The sequence below is a fragment of the Vicugna pacos genome, chromosome X (assembly GCF_048564905.1).
Source record: "Vicugna pacos chromosome X, VicPac4, whole genome shotgun sequence".
In the NCBI taxonomy this organism is placed as follows: domain Eukaryota; kingdom Metazoa; phylum Chordata; class Mammalia; order Artiodactyla; family Camelidae; genus Vicugna; species Vicugna pacos.
Window position 1 is genome coordinate 61,101,907 of NC_133023.1, and position 25,602 is coordinate 61,127,508.

The following is a 25,602-nucleotide window of genomic DNA, read 5'->3' on the forward strand; positions in this document are numbered from 1 at the left end:
GGAGGCAAAAGACCTGTATGCTGAAAACTATAGGACAAAGATGAAGGAAACTGCAGATGACATAAACAAATGGAAAGGTATACCATGTTCTTGGATTGGAAGAATCAATATTGTTAAAGTGGCCATATTGCCCAAGGCAATTTACAGATTCAAAGCATTCCCTGTCAAATTACCAATGACATCCTTCACAGAGCTGGAACAAAAAAATGTTAAAATTTGTATGGAAACACAAAAGACCCCAAATAACCAAAACAATCTTGAAAAAGAACAGAGCTGGGGGAATCATGCTTCCTGACTTCAGACTATATTACAAAGCTACAGTAATCAATACAGTATGGTACTGGCACAAAAACAGACACATAGATCAATGGAACAGGATAGAAAGTCCAGAAATAAACCCACACATGTATGACAAAGGAGGCAAGAATATACAATAGAGCCAAGACAGTCTCTTCAATAAGTGGTGCTGGGAAAACTGGACAGCTACCTGTAAAAGACTGAAATTAGAACATTCTCTAATACCATGTACAGAAATAAACTCAAAATGAGTTAAAGACCTAAATGTAAGACCAGATACTATAAAATTCCTAGAAGAAAACATAGGCAGAACACTCACAGACATACATCATGACAATATATTTTTTGAACCAGCTCCTGCAGTAATGGAAATGAAAGCAAAAATAAACAAATGGGATTTAATTAAACTTAAAAGCTTTTGCACAGCTAAGGATACCATCAACAAATGAAAAAACCTACAAAATGGGAGAAAATATTTCCAAATGATGGGATTGACAAGGGACTGATTTCCAAAATATACAAACAGCTCATACACCTTAATGTCAAAGAAACAAGCAACCCAACCCAAAAATGGGCAGAAGACCTAAACAAGCAATTCTCCAATGAAGTCATACAAATGGGCAATAGGCACATGAAAAAATGCTCAATATCACTAATCATCAGAGAAATGCAGATCAAAGCTACAATGAGATATCACCTCACATCAGCCAGAATGGCCATCATTGAAAAGTCTACAAAGGACAGATGCTGGAGAGGGTGTGGAGAAAAGGGAACCCTCCTGCACTGTTGGTGGCAGTGTAGATTGGTGCAGCCACTATGGAGGACAGTATGGAGGTTCCTTAAAAAACTGAAAATAGACTTACCATGTGATACCGCAATCCCATTCCTGGGCATATATCCAGAGAAAAATAAAATTCAAAAAGATACATGCGCCCCAATGTTCATAGCAGCACTATTTACAATACCCAAGACATGAAAACAACCCAAATATCCATCAACAGATGACTGGATAAAGAAGATGTAGTAACATACACAGAATGGAACCCTACTCAGCCATAAAAAAGAATAAAATAATGCCTTTTGTAGCAATATGAATGGACCTGAAGATTATCTTTCTAAGTGAACTGGGCCAGAAAGAGAAAGAAAAATGCCATATGACAGCTCTTAGATGTGGTATCTAAGTAATAGTAGTAGTAGTAATAATAATAATAATAATAATGGCACAAATGAATTACTTATTTATAACTTAGATGATTGATTTCTTGAATAGGTCTAAGCACATTTGACTGTCCTTTATGATTAGATTATCGCATTCTGTTGATTCTTATTTTGTTTTTGGCTTTATTCCTTTGATAATTATGTAAATTTAAAAAGCTAAAGCTCTAATCTGTTCTTAGAAACAATGATCAGTACATATATGTAAACTAAAAAAATGTGCAGCATATTGTACATATTGTATTTACATGCAATGTAATGTATGTGTGCAGTCAAACTGTAATAATTCTACCTAATAAAACTGAAAAAGGAAAAAAAATGATCATATATTGTGAACCTAAAAAGTGTATTTTATCTCAAATCATACAAAAACAGAATAATATTCTACCATATTACCATTATGGACAAAAATATAGTTTACTGAAAAATAACTGCAGGCTGGCTCAAAACATAAAGCATAAGACGAGGAGGTAAAATCCCATTACAATAAATACCATCACAAAACTCTTTTCCCAATGACTAACAAAAAATATTTCTTTGTCATAACAAAATCTCTTGTTGAATAATCAGTTTGATATAGTAAATACTTTCTCAGTTTCCTAAGCAGTAAACAATAAAATTACCCTACTAAACTCAAATGATAATGATACAACTATATCAGTGTACATTAAGAAACAGAAACTTATTAAATAGGAGGGTTTATTTTTGGTTACAAGGACACAGTCACTGGGTTACAGGAAACAAAACCTAGTCAAATTCAGTAATGTCTTAAGATTTATCATCTGCTCAATTTTTATTTATTAAACAAACACACCTCTATTTCTACTACTGCCACAAAAATCCAAATTATCACCATGCCCGATCCTAGCGTAGAATCCTACAGCACACCCAGAGTTATTCTTATATCCATTCGAAACTATTCTCTACTCTGTTGCTAGAAGTGCAAGGTATTTTTTAAAAGAAAATTTACATATTATCCCTTTGCTTTTAAACATTTTAAGGTTGTTCTTTTAGTCTTAGGACAGATTCTACAAGACCTCGAATGGTCTGGCCCCTGTCCATTTATCCAGTCCTATCTGGTGACACTCTTTCTGCTATCTGTGTTCTAGCCAAAAATTGGCTTTCTTTCAACTCCTCTCTAAGTCAAGATCTTTGCACAAGTTTTTCCTTCTTCCTGGAGAGATCTTTCAACCTCTTTACATATGTAATTTACCAAATATTTATTGATCCCCTACCATGTTGAGACAGAAAATAAACAAAGAAATTTAATAAGAAAGCATCAAGTAGTAATAAACACTGTGAAGAAAATAAATAAAGACAAAAACTGGGAGGCTACTCTAGATTATTTGATCAGGGAAGGCCTTGTCAAGGAGGTGATATTTAGGCTGAGAGATGGGTAATATTTACCTATCTTATAAATCTTAATGTAAACTTCACTTCCTCAGAAACTTTGTCTGACCCTTCCAGATCAGGTTTAGCCATCTTGTTAGTAACTTGCATTGTGCTTTGATTAAATGTTTGTTTCTTTGTTTTATTTAATAGGCTATAAACTCTAGGAGGGCCTAACTTTAATTTACCATTTACACCTAACTCAATGGCTGGCATAGTGCACAGTCAGTAAGTATTTGCTGAATGGAAGAACTTTACACCCTTCTAAGATCCTGACACACAAATTGTTAACAAATAAAATATAAATTCTATACCAAAACTAAGTAGATTTGACAGTTACAAGGACTAAAAATAGTCTGTTCTAAAATTTCTTCAGTAAAATTCACTGAAAACAGAAGACCCATGAGTCAGTCCATAGGAAGTGTACCACTAAACAGAACTAAATTTAGGTACTTACTAAGGCAGAATTTTACATGAATTTATAAAACCAATGTCTACAACTTGGCCTTTGAAATTGTGATTTTGAGAGATAAAGACTTGTAGCCACTGGCCAAATGTGTGGCTGAATAAGCTACAAATATGTGGCTAGTAAGCGTCTGAAATAAAAATACACAGCTAGTACAAACTGAGATGTTTTATAAGAATAAAATACATACTGATTTCAAATATTTAGTATGAAAAAATAATGTCAAATATTTCATTAATATTTCTTATATCAACTACATGTTGAAATGCTACTATTTTAGATATATCAAGTTAAATAAAATACATTATTAAAATTAATTTCACCTGCTACTTTTTACTTTTTTATTGTGGCTACTAGGAATATCAGTATTTCATATATATGGCTTGTAGTATATTTTTATTGGCATGTGCCAACACAGACAAATATTTCCTAATAAGTAATCAAGCAAACAGTATAGGTTTTTCCACTCATATTAATAGAAACTTATATCAGGGAATAAGGAAAGCCAGAAATGAGATAAGCATTGGTTTAACAGATAAAAGGAAGAATCTAAAACTCCACTAACACAGTGTTAGGGTTTTACTTAGGAAGGCGGACTTGGTAAGTATATAAAATTCAACTGCAAATCCTCCTGAAATTAAATCAAACTTTAGAAACCTCAGAGGCCTTAGAAATGATTATTTCACACAGGAGTCAAGTAAGCATGATACTATGGTATACAATAAAGAGAACTGAGCCACAAGAATTGGTTTCTGGTCCCTATTACTACCATGTACACCATATGGCAGTCACTTGGTCCTTAAAGCACTTATGAATCAATTTCAAAGCAGACAGGAAATAAGGCTTTTAAGTGGAATTTAACTTGAAGTCAGCCTTTAACCATGATAAACTAACAAACATTAATCCCACCCATGTGAGCTCTGCTATAATCCTATCAATTTTTCACACCACAAGTATTGCAGCCTTTTACTACAACAAATTCCTTCTTTTAAAAGAAAGAGGTAGGGGGACGGTATAGCTCAGTGGTAGAGTGCTTACCTAGCAATCACGAGGTTCAAGGTTTGGGGTTCAACCCCCAGTACCTCCATTTAAATAAATAAATAAATGCAACATACTTACCTCCCCCACCCCCATATAATTGCTGTATGTCAATTATATATAAAAAAACGGGAAGGAAATTTTTTTCTAAAAAATAAAAATTAAAGAGGAAAAGGTACCATTTTCTCCTACTTCCTCTTTCCTCTACTTCTTGCATAAACTAATATCTGAAGATAGAATATATAGGATACACTTGTCAAAATAAAGTCAGCTCTATCCTTAAAACATTAACAGAAAAAAAATCCCAACTCATGCTAAAAGCAAAATAACTTATGCACCTTTGACTGCATATGCTAACAGAATAGATAAATAAATATCAGACCTTGAAAGGATCTTAAAAAGTTTTCATACTTACTTTTAGCAGCTACACCATGCGCCATGCCTATTTTGTAGATATGTCCAAAGAGGTACCCTGAATAACTATTTCACGAAGGGATAGTAAGTCATATAAAGTAAACTAGAATACTTAAATATCCTGTCTTCTAGAATAATGCCCTTTTTGACTATTTTAATTATTCTAAAAATAAGATACTTACAGATAAAGTATGAAGAAGTTGGCCTGTGATAGAATTCCACACTTTCAAAAGGAAATTGTTCACTGCAGTAATAACTGTGGTGTCATAGCGATCCCAGGCCACCATAGTCACCTTAAGTTTAGTGACTTTGTCTTCTCCAGATGGCAAATTATTCCTAAACAAAATAATTCAGGATTCATACATTGTAAATTTTGAACAAAGGTGCATCTAACATAACAAATTACGACAAAAATCTCTCTAGGAGCATGTAATTTTTTAGATTAAAAAAATCCTAAACTATACTTTAAAGTACTTGTAAAATAAAATAATAAAAGTAATTATATAGAGTAATACATAAGATTATTTTAAAGAAGAAAAATAGATGAAATGGCAAAAATTTTGTAGTTATATGAGAACAATAACAATAAAGTGAAACTAGAAAGAAATCTACAAATATCTTATAAAAATAAAGTACAAGGTTATGTTGGCTACCAGAAAATATGAAGAAAAAATACAATGGACCATCTATTTCTTTAAACACTAATTCTTTTAAACTAATAGGTCTTGTAAAAAAAAATGCAGTAACAAACTCAGTAACTTTTTATTTAATTGAATATGACATTATCAGTAGCTATGACTACAAAGTCAGTTCCATATTGTTATTAGTGGGAAGATAATTAATTTCAGGATCCTACTCTAAACAAAATGTAGTATCCTAAAGAGGAATTAAGTATCTTCCAATCAACAGTGAAGATGATGAAACAGAATTCTGATTAAGTGTACTTATAATGTTGAGTAGGAATGTTAACAATATGAAATATTATAAAGGTACACTCAGTAAGTTAGAGAAATATTTAAACATATGATGACATTTAATAAAGATAACCCTGAAAGTACAAAGTAGTATAGATAGATATTAAAAATGACCTATAGAAAATTAAGGCAGGGAATGGCTCTGTGGCTATTAGTAAAGCACAGAGATCTGTGCATCACAAGTGACCAGAATTTTGAATGAGTTAGCTATGTTCCTATCATCCAATCTGTCAATCAATGGCAAAATTGTGTTTAAAGGACTAAATACAGATGCAAACTTCATATCTACCAATTAACTCCAAACTATTTACTAATCTAAAAAGATATTTATTTTCATTATTAAATATAATTCAATAATGTAAAAGAGACTGTATCATATAAGAACCACTAAAATATCTAACATCCAATCTTACCCAGTCATTTTAGTAGCCATATCTAGCACTATACTCTTCCATTCTTGTTGCTGATATTGCCAAATTCTTGCTGTTCCATCTCTACTTCCACTAACAAATCTTAAACTGTAAAGAAACAGTTAAAATATCCTTATTACCTTCCTCTAAAATGGAAATAATTATTTTTCTAACTATAAAAGTAGTATGTTCATCTGCAAACATTTCTGGGGAGAATAAAAATGGTGCATTTTGGAAAACAGTTTGGCAGTTCTTCAAAATGATAAACAGTACCATATGACTCAGCAATTCTACTACCCGGTAAATACACAAGATAAATGAAAACATAAGATCACACAAACACTTGTATATGAATATTCATGGCATTATTCATTACATGCCCAAAGGTGGTAACAACCCAAATGTCAACCAACTGATAAATGGATAGGCAAATTGTGGTATATCCATATAACTGAATGCTTGATGGTTCAAAAAAGGAATCAAATTCTTATACATGTTCCAACATGAATAATATGCTAAGTAAAAAGAAGTCAGTCACAAAAGACCACATATTGTATGTTTCCATTTATATGAACTGTCCAGAACAGGCAAATCTATAAAAACAAAAAGCAGATTAATGATCACTTGGAGCTGAGGGTGAGGGTATAAAAAGACTGGGGATTGAGAGCTTACTGGTATGTTATGCTGTTTCTTTTTGGGGTAATGACAATATTCTAGGGATATGCGATTAAGAGATAAAAATTATTATTTATGAAATAGATAAGCAACAAGGATATACTATACAGCACAGAGAAATATAGCTATTATTTTGTAATAACTTTAAATAGAGTATAATCTATAAAAATATTGAATCACTACGCTCTATGTTCGAAGTTAATATAATATTGTAAATCAACTATGCATCGATTAAAAATAAAAATAAAATAAAATTGATCATAGTCAAGGTTGCACAACCAAATGAATATACTAAAAACATTGAATTTTATGTGGACTGTATCCAAATAAAACTGGTATAAAAACATTAATTCACCTATCATTCTGTCACTGTTAATAATTTAGTTTCTATTTTTTCAGACTTTATTACAGACATACATATATAATTATGTTTCCCTCTACAGGAAATAAAATTACACTACATACAATGTTTTATAATGTTTTCCCATAACTTGAATGCACGCATTGAACCCTAAACAATGCAGGGATTAGAGGCACCAACCTGCTCAGTGCCAAACAATTGAAAATTTGCATATAATTTTTTACTCCCCAAAAGTTAACTAATAGCCTACTGTTAACCAGAATTACCAATAACATAAACAGTTGACTAACATATATTTTGTATATGTATAGCTACATATATTTTATATATTCTGACATAACTTTGTCTTAATTTTTTTGATATTTCTAAGCTATGCTGTTTGTGAGTTTTTTCAAATTGTCACAAATCTTCAAAAAATTTCCAATGTATTTATTTAAAAAAACCTGCATGTAATTGCTCAGAGCTGAGGGTTGGGGTATAAAAAGACTGGGGATCGAGAGCTAAATGGTATGGTATGCTGTTTCAAATCTATGTTTTTCAAAGGTCAACTGTATTTTGCAGATGTATTTCTATGTTTACAAATATAAAAACTACCATCACTTTTAATAAATGTTCAACAATATGGCTGTATCAAAATTTAATCAAGCCCCTAATGATGAATATTTATACTATTTCCAGTCTTTACTATTACGAGAATATCTCTATAAACATCTTTGCACAACTTTATACATATGTTTCCTGAGTCAAAGGGTAGGCACATTTTTAAAGCTTTTAACGTACTGCCAAATTATTTCCCTGAAAAGATTAAAAAAAAAAGTTTACAATCTCATCAAAGTTGTGGGAGAGTGCCTATTTTCCCTAAACCTTTTGGAATATTGGGTATCATAATTCTTTATTATCTTGTCATTCTGAAAGAAAAAGATGTTAATTGTGAAAGAAAAAATGGTTATTGTTATTCTAAATTGCATTTAGTAAAACTGGACATCTTTTGATGTGTTTATTGGCCACATAATTAAGATAAAATAATGTTTCTCATTTAAGGAAAAAGGCAAGGATTTTAAAAATTCAGATATTTTTAGCATGAAAGAATAGTAGCTATACAAATCTTCAAATGTATAACTCAGTATAGTGCAGTAAACCAATCTGAAAAGTTATTTGAAGGTTTTTTTCACTCCTAATAGAAACATCATTCTTTGTGGATCATCATTATTTACTCTCTCATTTAATAAAGATAAACATATTCATCATAGTAATCACCCACTGTCCAAAAAGTATTTAATAATAAAACAGGTCACCCACATAAAATCTTTATAGACATATAAGGGTACAAATTTACACTAAGCAGTTAAATTTTTAAATCTATTCTAGGTCAATTTGTAGGCCAGGGCAGAAGATTATCACCTTTTGGGGACCCAACATTTGATAGGGTACATGAATACCTGTATATAATTTCTGAGTTTGCAGACATAGAAAATGTGTACCATACGAGTAGTAGAGACAGTAAGTGATACACGTGTTCAGAGGAAGCCAAGAAAGCTAAACTCTTGAGCAGTCAGGAAAGGCTTCAGGTAGGGCATAATCTTGGAAGAAAGACAGAACTTAGAGAAGATGAAAAAGAGAAGGGAGAAGGAAAATAAAGGGAAGGAGAGCATAAGGGAGAAGGAGGACATAAAAGGTATAGAGAAGGAGTGAAAGGGAGGTAGGATATAGTATTTCTGGGTAAGAATTGTGTGAAGAAAAGTACAAGCAAAAGAGTGGATGAGAGAATGTATATGAGATAAAATAGTAACAATTACTAAATCAATTGAGCTGAATCTAAGTATTTATATGGGGAATAGTAGATAAGCAAAATAAACAAAAAAAGAAATCACTCAGAAAGGAATGGCTACTATTTGGATGGGACCTTAGAAGAGCTGGAGTAAGATGTCATCAAAGATAGACAAGGGCTTTTAGCCTAAGTGACTAGACAGAAATAAAATATCAATAGAAGTAGAGTTTTCTGAGGGAATAGAGGTAAAATATGTCAAACATCTGTTTATATCGATATGTACTCCATAGTTACCTGTCTCCATTGTTACAGAACTGAACAGCAACAACTTTGTCCTAAGATAAAACAACAGATTTTTGGTTAGAATTAATTTTTAAAATGAATAAAGTACTCTTCTCCTCAAATTCACATGCAAAAGCATCATGCAGTAGATTTTTTAATGCTATAATCTTCTTTTTTAAAAAACTCTAATTTCCTTAAAAAAATTAATGAAAATTGAAACAATACATTAACTAAGGTGGAATACTTATCAGAAGTAATTTGAGACAAACCAGACATAAGCAAGCCTGTTTCTAAACCATAATCAAGAAACAGATAGTTCTGAATAGGTATTAGTTTATTATATCCTCCATAATAAGACAGCAGACTACTCTAAAGCGACTACTCTAATAGTAGCTCAAATAAATTTCCCACTTAACTTTTTTTTTTAAATTTCAGAAAACACATCAATCATTTCCTGTTTCTCTCATGGTCTATTTAACTATTTTACAATGGATTCATTTGACAGTCTTTAGGTATTATAGTTTAGATACTGCTGTTTAAATCTTCCTTTATAATGATTAAATCATACTTCTACAAATATAATGTGTATTGTAGTGATGAGAAAATTAAAGTACATTTTCCTTCTTTATTCCTTGATAATAAAGCTAAAATGTACCCTCAAATGTCAACATTTTCATAAAACAATTATTGAACATTTTTAATAAAAAGCTCAGATATTAAATGTCTTTATATTTAATTATTTTTACATTTTAAAAAAGTATTAAACTGTCATCCTATGTTCAGTGGTATCTGTGATTCATACTGTTCTATGATCACTGAGTATTTATCTGAAAAATTCGGGATTCTCACTGCCAGTTGCAATAATTGGTTTTAGTTGTTCTGGAAGAACACCTTACTTTCAATGACTAATAGCCACCACTGATTTCAACAGGGAATGTTTAAATTTTCTGACTTTTTTTCTTAGCTGGGCCCCTGACAAAAAAACTCTACTAATCGATTTATCTTTCACCTCCTCAATTCTTTCCCATTCATTTACTACCTCCTTCTCTCTCTGATCTCAATAAATTTGACTGCACTGTATACACATCTTGCCTGGGTGGTAATAGTAAAGATACCACCATTATGTGCTCTACCACAAGTCAATTTTTTCCACTGGATAGTCTCAGGTTGAGATCTTTATATATTTCCTAAGTTTTTTTCTTTCACAATTTAAGTAATATTCCAGGATTTTAGTATGTAATAATAAGTACTAGCAAGGTGAGAGCTCAGCTTGGTTCAGTAATTCTTCATAAAGAGAATGTCCAATTATCTTTATATGATAAAACAAAAATCAGGACACTGTTCCTAAAAGCTTAAGGAGAAGGATTCTACCAGGGATCTCTTTTACTACAAATTTCAGGAACATGATTGATTCTGCAACTCACAAAGTATCTTTTTTAAAGAGTCATCTTTCAGAGAAATTGTGTTTTATTGATATGTACCAATGTGATTTCAAATAAGATGTCAACAGTAGTAGGAATAGTTAACAGTAAGACTTGCAATGCTAAGTACTTTCAAATGCTGACTATACAGCTTTGACAATGAGGCACATGAGATATACAGTGAGCTGAAACAGAAATACTTCCATATTCTACAGTAAACAATTATCTGGAGAAGAATTTACGGAAATAAAGAGGAGGAAGAAATGAAAGGCACACAGGGATATGAATAAACAATAATAGCTCCAAGATTCCTGAAAAAGTCACAGGAGAGTGAAGATAGCTTGAGAGGAAAAGTGCCAGTTATCAATGGCTGTCGCCCTAGGCATAAAACTGTTCCCTGTATGGAAGGCTGTTATTGATAACTAAGTGGCATTAGATTTCAGGAGTCTGATGACACAATGAAAACAAAGATCAACAAGCTAAATTCAGTAAAAAGAAATTTTTTCCTAAGATATACCTTAATGTGCCTTCTGATAAGTACGTACATTTTAAAGTAACAAACAGCTTATATAATTATTAAAATAAAGCAGGCTAAAAGAGGCTTTTAATTAACTATTACTGTAATATATATTTTTTCTTTTTCCATAGTCAGATAGAACTTGTCTTAAATTTCACACTTGTCTTCATTACTAAAGAGACATCTTACCATATAGGTTTCCATACCAGTCTATTTTCAACTAAGGTTAAAGATCAGAAAAGTAGACATAAAACCAACTTTACAGAGGTGTTAAAAAAAGAAAGTAACATGTTTAAGTTTCTCATTTTGTTCTTACCGTATGTGACTCTAATTCAGCAATTTTCTCAGGGATCTCAGACCCTAAATAATATATTCTAATCACATGGTCAGTGCTGCCTGTTGTAATGAACATACCACCTAGAGGATTAAAAAACAAACATTGTACCAAGGAACTTCAAAAACTCTGATTGCTTCCTTAGTTATATGCTACCTTATATTAATAAAAAGGCATCAAGAAACACAAGGTTATCTTCTAATCAATAAAGACATTTTAACATTTCAGAGAAAAACAAGTGAAACTTGAGAAAAGCAAGAGAAATATTTAAAAGATAACTATACAGTTCACCCAACAAAAATCCACCAACTATGCAGTAAATATAGGGTTTTGGATCATAAACATTAATGGTTAGAGGTTTGAGGAATTCATTTCTTTATATTTTATGTGAAAAAATAATGTTCCAAAATTATTTATAAAATGACCTATGTCTACAATTCTTTTTATAGTAGCTATAGTGGTTAAGTGTGAAAACTCAACAGTTTTTAGGATGATGAAAAAATTCTACTGATATATGGTGGTAATATATGCAGAATAATGTGAATATACTTAATGCCACAGAACTGTACACTTAAAATGGTTCTTAAAATGGTAAATTTTATGCCATATTTTACTACAATAAAAAATAAAAAGTTAACTAGCATAAAATTCTTAGCAATAGAAAAACACTTTACATACTGTGAATGTGTCTTCTATATGGAAACACAGTACATGTTTTCTGAAAAGTCAGGGCACAATTTTAGTGTTGAATTGTGTATGTGTGAGTGTAGCATGGAGGCTGTACATTTTACCAACGAAATTCTGCATTATATAAAAACATATTAATTGTAAATGAGGATAGAAAACTCAAAATCTATTACATGTTAGAGCCTGTCTACTACAACATATGGTTCACATTTTTAGCATGCTTCCATTGATAATCAAATATATACATTTTTTCCACAAAAGTGAAAAATATTTTACAATTGAAAAATCTTTTACAACTGGATCACTTAGTATTTTAGTTACTCAAAACTTTCCATTTTTACACATACCAGAACTGAAAGATGAACAAGATATCTGAACTCCAGGTCTGGATCTCTCAGTAAATTTTACTGGGCGATCTCTAAGAAAAAAATATGTTTTTATTTTTCATCATGTCTATTTAATGTGCAAGAATTTTGGAACACTGTTATATACTGATAGATTTATCATCAATTATAGAAACTACAAAATTGAAGTAGTCAATAAGTACTATTACCATTATGGAAGTTAAAAATGCATTTAAACTTATAAATGTACTTTATGATATCAGTATTATTATTTTAGCTTTACAAACAAATTACTTGCTAATATCATTAAGAGAAGTTCAAAGTGTTCTTACCACAGTAAGAAATGAAACAAATAAAATACTCCTCTTCAAAATCTTTTATATATATATATAATATTCACTTCAATACTGGTTTCATAAAAAATTTATTCTAAAATTTCTAACATCCAATTGAAGTAGGTACAGATGTGTACATATACATCCATGTGTACATATATTTATATACTTAAATACATGGAGTATTAAGAATCTCTCAAGGTGATAAATAAAAATGAGCATGCTTGACTTTTCACAAAATTTCTAAACTTACCTAAACTTCATTGTTTTTACATGCCATTGCCAGAAACAGATTGTTCCATCAGCACCAGTAGAAGTGAGGTATCTGGTTGTGCCTTTAGTTGATGGACAGAACTGAAAAAAAATTCTAATTAAAATAGAAATATTTGATGTTCAAACTAATTTCAGTTTCAAGAAATTAGTTATTTAAATTCCCTAGATTACTGACTACCTTACAAAAATTTTAAATACCAAAAAATTAGTCCCTCATTGAATTTAGGATAAAATATTTTAGTCCTAAATAATAATAATTTTAAAATCTTTCAACATTACACTCTAAGATTATTATTTCACTACTTTTAATGGAGAAAAAACTCAGTCATTACTAGTTAAACCATTATAAATCTGCTGAATACATGCTTATATAACAACAATATAAAATTTTCTAAGTTCATATGAATAAGGCATTAGAAGTAAATCTAAAATCAGTGATTAGGAAGTTAATGTCTAAGTATTTGGGTTTTAATACTTTAATTCCAACTTCAATGAAGTATGATATAAATTCTGTCATTTTAAAATTTAAATCATTTTCATATTTCAAAAGATAACACAAAATAGATCAAATCTCTATATATATCATTGTGGGGAAAGGAGATTAAAAATATACTTAAATTGCCCATTTAAAATATGGCTATTATCCTAGATGGATCATGGATGGTCTTTATCATGTAGGAATCTCAGCCTCTAACACTTTGTATTTTACACGTTCACAGAAGAGAATCACAGAGAAAGAAAAAGACACTGGGCTCCTGATGCCTGAGACACAGGGAAAGGTTGAAAATAAAACCAGGGTCTCTAGAATGCCCATGAATTTTTAAAATACCAAATAAACACAATGAACACTTTCCATTGAGATGAAGATTAAGGATTAAGATGAATAGGATTTGAATAAACTTTAAACTCAAATAAAAAAAAAGATCATTATAGATACTAGAAATCATGTATTTAGTTTTCGTACTTAGAAGCACAGAACTTCTAAAGACTACAGAGTTTAAATCAAACAAAAAGTATCAATTAATACTATCCATTAATAGTTGATGTACAGTAAAGAAACCATTACTCAGGTAGTATACTTGTATTTTCTGAGGTAGAGAAGCTTGTATTAGAAAGCTTAATCCATAATTGGTAACAGGAACATGCAAATTATGGCCTACACACCAAATCCAGCTTCCTGCCTGTTTCTGTAAATAAAGTTTTATTGGAATACAGTCACCTTACACTGTCTATACTTGCTTTTGCATTGCAACAGCAAAGTTAAGTAGTTGTAACAGAGATCATATGGCTTGCAAAGCCTAAAATATTTACCATCTGGTCTGCAAATTTGCTGATCTAAGATCTTATGGGAATGAGACAAATATGAAGTAGTATGATTTTATTAAGTTTGAAGAAACACTAAAACCTTTTTTATTTTCATTGTATTAAACTGTTTCAATCACAAGACGAATCCAGTCCATTAATATACTTTAATTGGACAGTTTTTAAGTGAGAAATTGTATTAAAGATTATAAAAATGAAGACACTTTACATGTGCATTTCTGAATACAAATTAATACATGGTTATTGAAGAAAATTTAGGAAATATAGAAAAACAGAATAAAAGCTATTTATAATCCCACCACCCAGAGGCAACCACTATTAACATCATACCATTTTACATCAATCTTATTTAAAAAAATAAACTGAAAAAATAATAATACAACAAAATGTTAACAGAGACTGTCATTTAGCAAAGAATAAAGCATATACAATACATGCTAAATGGTGACCATTACTATGGACAAAAATGAAAGTATGCTGGTGGGGGTAACAATTTACAATTTTAAAGTGGTAAGTTGGTTAGAGAAGGTCTCCCTGAGAAAGTGACAGACATTTCCATCACTTAGAAAGTTAAGGGAACAGTAACAACAACAACAAAAAGTAAGGGAACATCCACATAAATATCCAAGGAGGACCATTTCAGAGACATGAAACAGCAAGAGCAAAGGCTGGAGTGTAGCTACAGTAGTCTAAAAAACAGGGTAGCAGCTAAAGCAGAACAAGAAAAGGAAACAAGTAGTAGGAGATAAGGTCAAAGAGAGCAAGGGGCTGAGAAAGTAAGGCATTGTGGATCATTGTAAAATCTTCAGCTTTATATGATGGTTTGATTTACATATATTGTGAAAGGATTATCACAATAGGTTTACTTAACATCCATCATCTCCTATAGATAAAATAAAAAGAAAAAAAATTTCCTTGTCATGCGAGCTCTTGGGATCTATTCTCTGAACAACTTTCATATATATCACATAGCAGTGTTAACTGTGGTCATCATGTTGTACATTACATCCCTAGTACTTATTTATCTTATAACTGGCAGTTTGTAATTTTTAACCACCTTCTCCCTTCCCTCTCTAAGAACCCCCCACATTTGATAATCAAAAATCTCATCTTTTTCTATGAGAAACAAAGAGTACAGTGGTGAATGGTGGTTGCTGGGGGCTGAGGGCTGGTGGAACTTGGGAGGTGTTGATCAAATAGTAACAACCTTGAAGCTAGAATATGAATGAGTTCTGAGGATCTGATGTACTGCATGGTGATTATAATTAATGATACGGTACTGTATACTCGTAATTTGCTAAAAGAGTAGATTCTAAGAATTCAAATCACATACACAAAAATGGGAACTATGAGGTAACGTACATGTTAATTTGCTAGAATGAGGTAAATATTTCACAAGATCTATATATATCATATCATATTGTACACTTTAAATATATACTATTTTTTATCAATTATGCTTCAATAAAATTGAAAAATTAAAAAAAAAATTCCAGCCTTAACTGAGTTTGGAGGCTACTGAAGGTTCTGAGCACCAGTGACATGAGTTAATTTCCATTTTAAAACTATTCAGGCAAGTGGGGGCCAAGATGGCAGAGTAGAAAGACGGTGGTAGCTCACCCTCTCCCACAAATACACCAAAACTCAAATCCACGGACCCACTCAGCCAACCACAGCACCTGCCGAACTCCAAAAGAACATCGCCCTCTTCAAAAGACAAAGATGCCAAGAATCTGGTAGGAGAAAAGGAAAAAAGAAAGAAGAAAAAGCAAAACAGTGTGGGACTGGTCCTACGGGGAAGGAGTGGCAAAGGAGGAATAGCACTCATTCACTGAATTTCCTCCTCTCCAACGGAGAGATAGTGGGATGGAGGGGGAGCTTCCAAGGCTCGGTTACGTATGGAGCAGTCCTTGACCGACAAAACTAAGTTAAACGGGCATAGAAGGTCTCCGCAACTCCCAGCCCTAGAGGCAAAGCAGCAGGTGGGGAACGGGGCAGGCTACCCGAGTCAGGGAGAGGAGTGGGGCAGCTGCACAGAGGCAACCCTGAGGGACTGCAAGGGGCTGAGTGCTGTGGATGAGTGGGTACACAGGGCAAAACAACCTGGGCCTTCCATAAAACAACACAGCTGATGTATCCTGGGGTGAAGGGTGCCATACTCCCATCTATGAAAACTCGCCAAAGGTTTTCAGGAGAAGACAGGTGGGGCTCAGCCACAGCCCCCATATCCTCCTGCGCTTAGCACCCAGGCGGGGGTGGGGTTGAAACCTGCATCTGTACCAAAGAGCTTAGCAGCCTCAAAGGCCAGATGGAGACTTGTTCACAGCCTGAGGCAGATAGAATCTTTCTGTCCTGGTACTTCAGACAACTCACGCAGCCAAGACAAACAAGGAGCAGAGTTTTGGCATGGAGCAGAGGCAGAGCTGTTCCAGCGTCTTCCTCAAGCCCACCTATGGAGTGTGGACCTGGGGTGGAGCGGGCAGCTGCACAGAGCAGGGGAGTGACCAGCACCAGAAGAAGGAGGGCGGCCACTCACCTTCCTGGCAGGAGCAAAGCACTTGACTACGGTGCTGGGAGTAGGCGCAATTCACCCACCTACCTCACCCAAGCATAGCATCAGACTGCGGCATCCAGAGGGGGAGTGACCTGCCTGCCCATCTTGAAGGAGCGCAGCACCTGACCAGTGTTGGGAGGGGAGCGATCTGCGTGCCTATAGGCACTGGGAGCAGCACAGACAAGGGGAACCAACAGAGGGCCTCGAAGCAGCAAGCTGAGTTCATGAAACAGGGGGAAGACAGAAAGACTTTTCAATAAAATCATTAAGACTGCAAACTCTCCACGAGAACACACCACTTTTTTAAAATCTTTTTTATATCTGTTCGATTTTATATTATCTTTTTAATTTTTATTTTTTAAACAAATGTATATGCTTTCACTTTTAATCCCCTTAAAATTTTCCTTTTAAAACATTTTTATCATTATTATTTTTAAAAATCCACTTCATTTATATTTCTCTTGGTTTTGATCTCCTGTTAATGATTATACACAGATTTCAAATATTTATTTTTCACTTTTCTCCTTTTTAAAGGTTTTTAAAAGATGTCTCAACCCGAATGCTCTTCTGCATCAACTTGCCTTCTATTATTGATTATGAACTGTTTTGAAATCTTTTTTCCTCCTTTCTTTTAAAATTCTTTTTATTTTAGCTTTTTTATCTGTTCTATTTTCTATTACCTTTTTAATTTTTACTTTTTAAAAAATTGTATATGCTTCCAGTTTTAATTCCTTTTAAATTTTTCTTTAAAATATTTTTTATTATTTCTTAAAAAATATACCTGATTTCATTTTCATTTCTCATGGTTTTGATCTCCTATTATTGATTATACACAGATTTCAAATATTGTTTTTAGTATTTTCCTCCTCTTTTTAAACATTTAAAAGACATCTCAACTCGATTGCTATTCTGATTCAACTTGCTCTTCTATTACTGATGATACATGGTTTTCAAATCTTTTTTTCCTCCCTTCTTTTAAAATTCTCTCTCTCTTTTTTTCAAGATTTATTCCTAGATAGGCAATAGATAGATAAATAATCTCGTTAAGGACCACAATAGATAACTGATACTCCAAAAGCCACAATGACACTGAGATACGAGCAAGATGAAGAAGTAGAGGAACCACTTTCAATTAAAAGATCAAGAGAAATCCCCTGAAAAGACGATCAATGAAATAGACACTGATGGCCTACTAAACCAACATTTCAAAAAAGGAGTGATGAAAGTACTTAAGGAACTAAAAGAGATAGTGTTTAGAGATATAAAATATGTCAAAAATGAAACTGAAGCTATAAAGACGAGCCAAGTAGAATTGGTAAACTCATTTGATGAGATAAGAGCTGATCTAAAGGCTGTACAAAGCAGAATAGATACTGCAGAGGAACTAATAAGTGACCTAGAAGACAGGACATCAGAAAGCACCCAATCAGAACAGCTGAGAGAAAAACAAATAAAAAACAATGAAAACAAAATAAGGGACCTATGGGATAATACAAAGCATGCCAATCTACACATAACAGGGGTTACAGAGGGGAAGAAAGAACAAAGGGGATTAAAAAATATTTGTAGAAATCATGACTGAAAACTTCCCAAACCTAAGGAAGGAATCAGATATCCAAGTACAGGAGGCTTAGAGGATCTCAAATGGGAAGATCCCAAATAGACCCACACTAAGATCTATCATAATCAAGATGGCCAGAGTCAAGGATAAGGAAATGATCCTAAAAGCAGCAAGAGAAAAACAAAGAGTGAGTTACAAGGGAACCCCCATAAGGTTCTCAGCTAATTTCTCTACAAAACACTACAGACCAGAAGGGAGTTGCAAGATACATTCAAAGTCCTGAATGAAAAAAAAAAAGATGCAGCTTAGGATACTTTATCCAGCAAGGCTATCCTTAAGACTAGAAATAAAGATAAAAAATTTCACAGACAAGCAAAAACTAGAACAGTTTAGCAACAGTAAACCCATACTACAAGAAGTATTGAAAGGTCTACTCTAAATACAAAACAAGCAGGATGCTATAGAAATGAGAAACTCATAGCTAGAAGATGATAACTACCAAATTACAAATAAAATAAACAAAAAATTTTCAAAGAAGACATCTAAAGCATTAAGAGTGGGAGAGAGAAACAAGAAAATACAGAGTATCTTTTTTTCTTACTTTTAAAAAATTTTTTTTTGTTCTTGGTAGGATGGGCTTGAGCTTATATTACTATCTGTTTAATACAAACAGTATAGTCATGGGTTAATAGACTTAAAAAAAGGGTAACCACAAGCCAAAACTTACAAGTGAGTCATAAAAACTAAATAAAATCCATAATAATACAAAGGAAAATTACCAAACAACAAAAGACAAAGAAAGGAACAAAGAGGAAATACCAAATCAACTGCAAAAATACGTTCAAAATGGAAATAAACACAAATCTACTGTTAATCACTGTAAACACTAATGGACTAAATGCTCCAATCAAAAGACATAGAGTGGCAGACTGGATAATAAAGCAAGGACATCCAATATGCTGCATACAAGAGATCCACTTTAGGGAGAAGGACACATAGAGATTGAGAGTGAAAGGAAGGAAAAGGATATTCCATGCAAATGGAAAAGACAAAAAACACGTGTAGCAGTACTAATCTCAGACAAATTAGACTTTAAAACAAAGGCCATAACGAAAGATAAAGGACATTTTATAATGATTAAAGGAGTAATACAAGATGAGGATATTATGCTCATTAAAATATTTTGACCCAACATGGGAACACCTAAACACAAAAAGCAATTACTAACAGAGATAATGGGAATATTGATGGGAATAAATCATTGTCAGAGATTTCAACACCGCATCAACATCACTAGACAGCTCTTCCACACAGAAAATAAATAAGGCAACAGAGAAATTAAATAATATACTAGAAAAGCTAGATTTGGTGAATATTTTCAGAGCATTGCACCCCCCAAAATGAGGATATATTCTTTTCAAGTGCACATGGAATATTTTCCAGGATTGATCATGTACTTGGGCACAAAATAAGCCTCAAAAATTTTAAGAAGATAGAAATTATCTCAAGCATCTTTACTGACCACAATGCCATGAAACTAGAAATCAACAACAGAGAAACAAAGGGGAAAAAAAGGAAAGTATGGAGATTAAACAATATGCTATTAAAAAACCAACGGGTCAATGAGGAAATCAAAGTTGAAATTAAAAAAATACCTTCAGACAAATGAAAATGAAAACAAAACCACACAAAATGTATGGGACACAGCAAAGGCAGTACTAAGAGGGAAGTTTATAGTGATACAGGCCTTCCTCAAAAAAGAAAACACACTCAAATAAACAATCTAACAGACCAGCTAAAAGAATTAGAAAAGGAAAAGCAAAAACCACCAAAAGGCAGCAGAAGGAAGGAAATAATAAAGATCAGGGAGGAAATAAATAAAATAGAGACTGAAAAAAAACATAGAAAAAAATCAATCAAAACAAAAACTGGTTTTTTGAAAAGCTAAATTATATCAACAAACTTCTGGCAAAACTCACAAAGAAGAAAAAAGAGAGAGCACAAATTAGCAAAATAAGAAAGGAAAATGGAGAAATTACAACAAATAACATAGAAATACAGAATATCATACGAGAATATTATGAAAAACTATATAAAAACAAAATGGATAACCTAGAGGAGACAGACAAGTTTCTGGAAACATACAGTCCACCAAGACTGAATCAAGAAGAAGCTGACCACTCGAACAAAGTGATCACAAGAAATGAAATTCAATTACCAATTAAAAAACCTCCCTATAAATAAAACTCCAGGACTGGACGGCTTCACCGGGGAATTCTACCAAACATACAAAGGAGAACTCATACCAGTCCTTCTCAAACTCTTCCAGAAGACTGAAAAGGAGGGAGTACTCTGAAACCCATTCTATGAAGCCACCATCACCCTGATACCAAAACCAGGCAAAGATGCTACCAAAAAAGAGAATTACAGACCAATATAACTGATGAACATAGATGCCAAAATCCTTACCAAAATATTAGCAAATAGAATTCAACAGCATGTTAAAAAGATTATACATCATGACCAATTGGGGTTCATCCCAGGAACACAAGGGTGGTTCAACATATGCAAATCAACCAATCCAGTACATCACATCAACAAGAGAAAGGACAAAAACCACATGATCATCTCAATAGATGCAGAAAAAGCATTTGATAAAATTCAACACCCATTTATGATAAAAATTCTGGTCAAAGTGGGTACAGAGGGAACATATCTGACCATAATAAAAGCTATATATGACAAACCTACCGCCAGCATAGTACTCAACAGTGAAAGACTCAAAAGCTTCCCACTAAAATCTGGGACAAGACAAGGCTGCCCACTATCACCACTCCTATTCAACATAGTCTTGGAAGTCCTAGCCACAGCAATCAGGCAAGAGAGCGAAATAAAAGGGATCCAAATTGGAAAAGAAGAGGTAAAAGTGTCACTATATGTTGATGACATGTTACTATATATAGAAGACCCTAAAAGGTTCACACAAAAACGGCTAGAGCTGATTCAAGAATTCAGTAAGTTAGCACGTTACAAGATCAACATTCAAAAATCAGTTGCATTTCTTTACACTAACGATGAATCAACAGAAAAAGAAAGTAAAGAAATGATCTTCTTTAAAATAGCACCCAAAGTAATAAAATACCTAGGAATAAATCTAAACAAGGAGGTGAAAGAATTATACACAGAAAAGTATAAACCATTGATGAAGGAAATTAAAGAAGACTTTAAAAAATGGAAAGATATTCCATGCTCTTGGACTGGAAGAATCAATATTGTTAAAATGGTCACACTGCCCAAGGCAATCTACAGATTTAATGCAATCCCTATCCAATTACCCAGGACATATTTCACAGAACTAGAACAAATCATAATAAAATTTATATGGAACTACAAAAGACCTAGCATTGCCAAAGCATTACTGAAGAAAAAGAAAGAGATTGGAGGAATAACTCTCCCAGACTTCAGACAATACTATAGACCTACAGTCATCAAGACAGCATGGTATTGGTGCAAAAACAGATATATGGACCAATGGAACAGAATAGAGAGCCCAGAAATCAACCCACAAACTTTTGGTCAGCTAATCTTCGACAAAGGAGGCAAGAATATACAATGGAATAAAGACAATCTCTTCAGCAAATGGGTTTCGGAAAACTGACAGCAGCATGTAAATTAATGAAGCTTGAACACTCCCTTACACCATACACAAAAATAAACTCAAAATGGATCAAAGACTTAAACATAAGACAAGGTAAAATAAACCTAGAAGAAAATAGAGCCAAAGCATGATTCGAGATACATCTCAAAAATGTTCTCCTAGGGCAGTCTACACCCAAGCAATAGAAATAAAAGCAAGAATAAACAAATGGGACATAATTAAATTTACAAGCTTCTGCACAGCAAAGGAAACCATAAGTAAAACAAAAAGACAACCTACAGAATGGGAAAAAATTTTTGCAAATGACGAAACCAACAAAAGCTTGACCTCCAGAATATATAAGCAGCTCATACGAGTAATAAGAAACAAACAAACAACCCAATCCAAAAATGGGCAAAAGACCTAAACAAGCAATTCTCCAAGGAAGACATACAAATGATCACTAGGCACATCAAAAAATGGTCAATATCACTAATTATCAGAGATATGCAAATCAAAACTACGATGAGGTGTCACCTTACACCAGCCAGAATGGCCATCATTCAAAAGTCCACAAACGATAAATGCTGGAGAGGCTGTGGAGAAAAGGGAACCCTCCTACACTGCTGGTGGAAATGCAGTTTGGTGCAGCCACTGTGGAAAACAGTATGGAGATTCCTCAAAAGACTAGGAATAGACTTACCGTATGACCCAGGAATCCCACTCCTGGGCATGTATACAGAAGGAACCCTACTTCAAAATGACACCTGCACTCCAATGTTCATAGCAGCATGATTTACAATAGTTAAGACATGGAAACAGCCTAAATGTCCATCCACAGATGACTGAATAAAGAGGTGGTATATTTATACCATGGAATACTTTTCAGCCGTAAAATCTGTCAACATAACACCATTTGCAGCAATATGCATATTCCTGGGGAATGTCATTCTAAGTGATGTAAGCCAGAAAGAGAAAGAAAAATACCTTCTGAGATCGCTCATATGTGGAATTAAAAAAAAGAAATAACATAAATACAAAATGAAACAGACTCATAGACATAGAATATAAACTTGTGGTTGCCAAGAAGGTGGGGGGTGGGAAGGGATAGACTGGGATTTCAAAATGTAGAGTAGATAAACAAGATTGTATTGTGTAGCACAGGGAAATATATACAAGATTTTGTGGTAGCTAACAGTGAAAAAAAATGTGATGATGAATATATGTATGTTCATTTATAACTGAAAAATTGTGCTGTACACTGGAATTTGACACAGCATTGTAAAAATGACTACAACTCAATAAAAAATGTTAAGAAAAGAATATATTGAAACATACATAGGCAATATTCAATGGGTTCTAAGAAATGGTTACTTAAACCACTATGCTTAGTATTATCACATGAATTTTTTGTGTTTTTTATCTTAACTTCTGTATGAATACATGAATACAGTAGTCTGTTTTTAAGAAGACACAGAATTGTTTAATTTAACAATAATTAGAAGTCAAGAACCAAGTCACGGGTTCTGTCTGTCTGGTTTAATAGTTTTATTCCAACAAATATAACAGTGCTTAGCACAGTAAGTCCTCAAAAATCTTTGCAAAAAAAAAAAAAAAAACATTCAGGCAAGGGGGAAGGGTAGCTCAAAGCAGTAGAGCACATGCTTAACATGCACAAGGTCCTGGGTTCAATTCCTAGTACTTCATTTAAAAAAGTAAATAAATAAATAATCCTAATTATGTACCCCCCAAAAAAACTTAAAAAAAAGAATTAAAAAAAAACAAATAAAAATAATTTAAAAATCATTCAGACAGGCTAGACTGAGGTAAGAAAGAGGGGAGGTAAGAAGCAGGAAGATCAGTAAGAAGTCTCTTTCAGTAATCTAGGTTACAGATGATAGTGGTTTGCAATAGGGTAGTAATTGTGAAGGTCACAAGAATTTGTCAGATTCTGGATATATTCTGAGGGTAGAGTCAACATAATTTGCTAACAACTAAGATATGGGATATGAGAAAATGAAGTCAGGGATGACTACTCTGATCAATTGGAAGGATGAAATTTGTTTAGATGGGGAAAGCTTTGAGAGAGCAGATCTGAAGAAGGAAGACAAGGGTTCAATTTTGAAGTTGAGTTTGAGATACCTCACAGACATTCAAGTGATGATGCCAACTGGGTTGCTGAATATAGAAGGATGGAGCTAAAAGATAGGCCCCGAGATGGAAATTTGGATTCATTACCCTACAGATGAAATTTAAAGCCATGAGACTTGATGGAATCACTTAGGGAAAGAATGTTATAGAAAAGAAGTCCATGGATATCAAGGGCACTTACACATCTGAATGAAATGAGACAGAAACTAGCAAATGAAACTATGAAGGAGTCAAAAGTATCATAAACATTTTCAGTCTAAATAAATGGTCATACTTTTTTATGTTGTATGGGAGTATCTCTAAACTCTAGAAATAATGTGTCAGATACGATGGCAGGAACACAAGTAACTGGTAATGTCCCAAAACAAAATCCAAACAATAACTTCAACTAATCAAAAATTTGACATAAAATTTTTCAAATCCAATATATGTTGAACCCAATTCTTGTCAGCACCTCATAAACCGATGACATATTATTTAAATAACAAAAAATTGAACGGCATACTTATTAGAGGCAAATAGGAGTGATTATCTCATCCACAAAAGCGGTCTCTTTGACCAAAATAAAAGACAGTTTCAGTAGGGTTTCTCAGTTTTGCTATCAACACAAAGAAGAGGACAAAGTTCTTTAGGAAGTCCAGGACTTTCACTACCAACATCTGGTAAAAACACTACATGGACAAGTATTTAAAAGAAGTCAACGTAGTGTATATCAAACATCAAGTTGAAATAGGAAGTCAATGAAACTAAGAATAAAAATTTCCATAACATTAAATTACACACACAGACAAATACAATAAATCTGACTGGAAAATGTTTTGCAGTAAATATTAACACAAGTATGCCAATATTCAAGTTAGAACCTGTCTATATCCTGCCTTAAAAGTATTAGTGTTATTCCTTAAGGCAATTATAAGTCTTCTCCCTTCTTCACAAATATGAATGAGATAAAAAGATGTTTCACATTGTACTTGAAAAAATTTTTCAACAAACTTTTTGCTTATATCTAAAGGGAATATATTTATATGAAAAAGGAGCTTTAAAAAAACACCTGTCTGGATGGGAGAGTATAGCTCAGTGGTAGAGCGTGTGCTTTGCATGCACAAGGTCCTGGGTTCAATCCCCAGTGCCTCCGTTAAAATAAAGAAATAAGTAAATAAATAAACCTAATTACTT

General features: G+C 33.0%; 1 protein-coding gene and 1 non-coding gene across 5 annotated transcripts in view; one reads left to right on the plus strand and one right to left on the minus strand.

Annotated features, from left to right (window-relative positions):
- Positions 1–25,602, minus strand: part of BRWD3 (bromodomain and WD repeat domain containing 3) — a 120,480-nt gene that overhangs the window by 52,455 nt on the left and 42,423 nt on the right. For all 4 annotated transcript variants that reach the window (XM_031671567.2, XM_031671566.2, XM_031671565.2 and 1 more), the window contains exons 9-14: positions 13,181–13,281; positions 12,596–12,666; positions 11,544–11,644; positions 9,302–9,342; positions 6,207–6,311; positions 5,002–5,155 (exon numbers count right to left, since the gene is read on the minus strand). In XM_031671567.2, the coding sequence (XP_031527427.1) occupies positions 5,002–5,155; positions 6,207–6,311; positions 9,302–9,342; positions 11,544–11,644; positions 12,596–12,666; positions 13,181–13,281 (573 nt within the window). The remainder of the gene's footprint in view (positions 1–5,001; positions 5,156–6,206; positions 6,312–9,301; positions 9,343–11,543; positions 11,645–12,595; positions 12,667–13,180; positions 13,282–25,602) is intronic.
- On the plus strand, positions 25,489–25,561 carry TRNAA-UGC (transfer RNA alanine (anticodon UGC)). Its single transcript has one exon. It is a non-coding gene; the product is annotated as a tRNA-Ala (tRNA).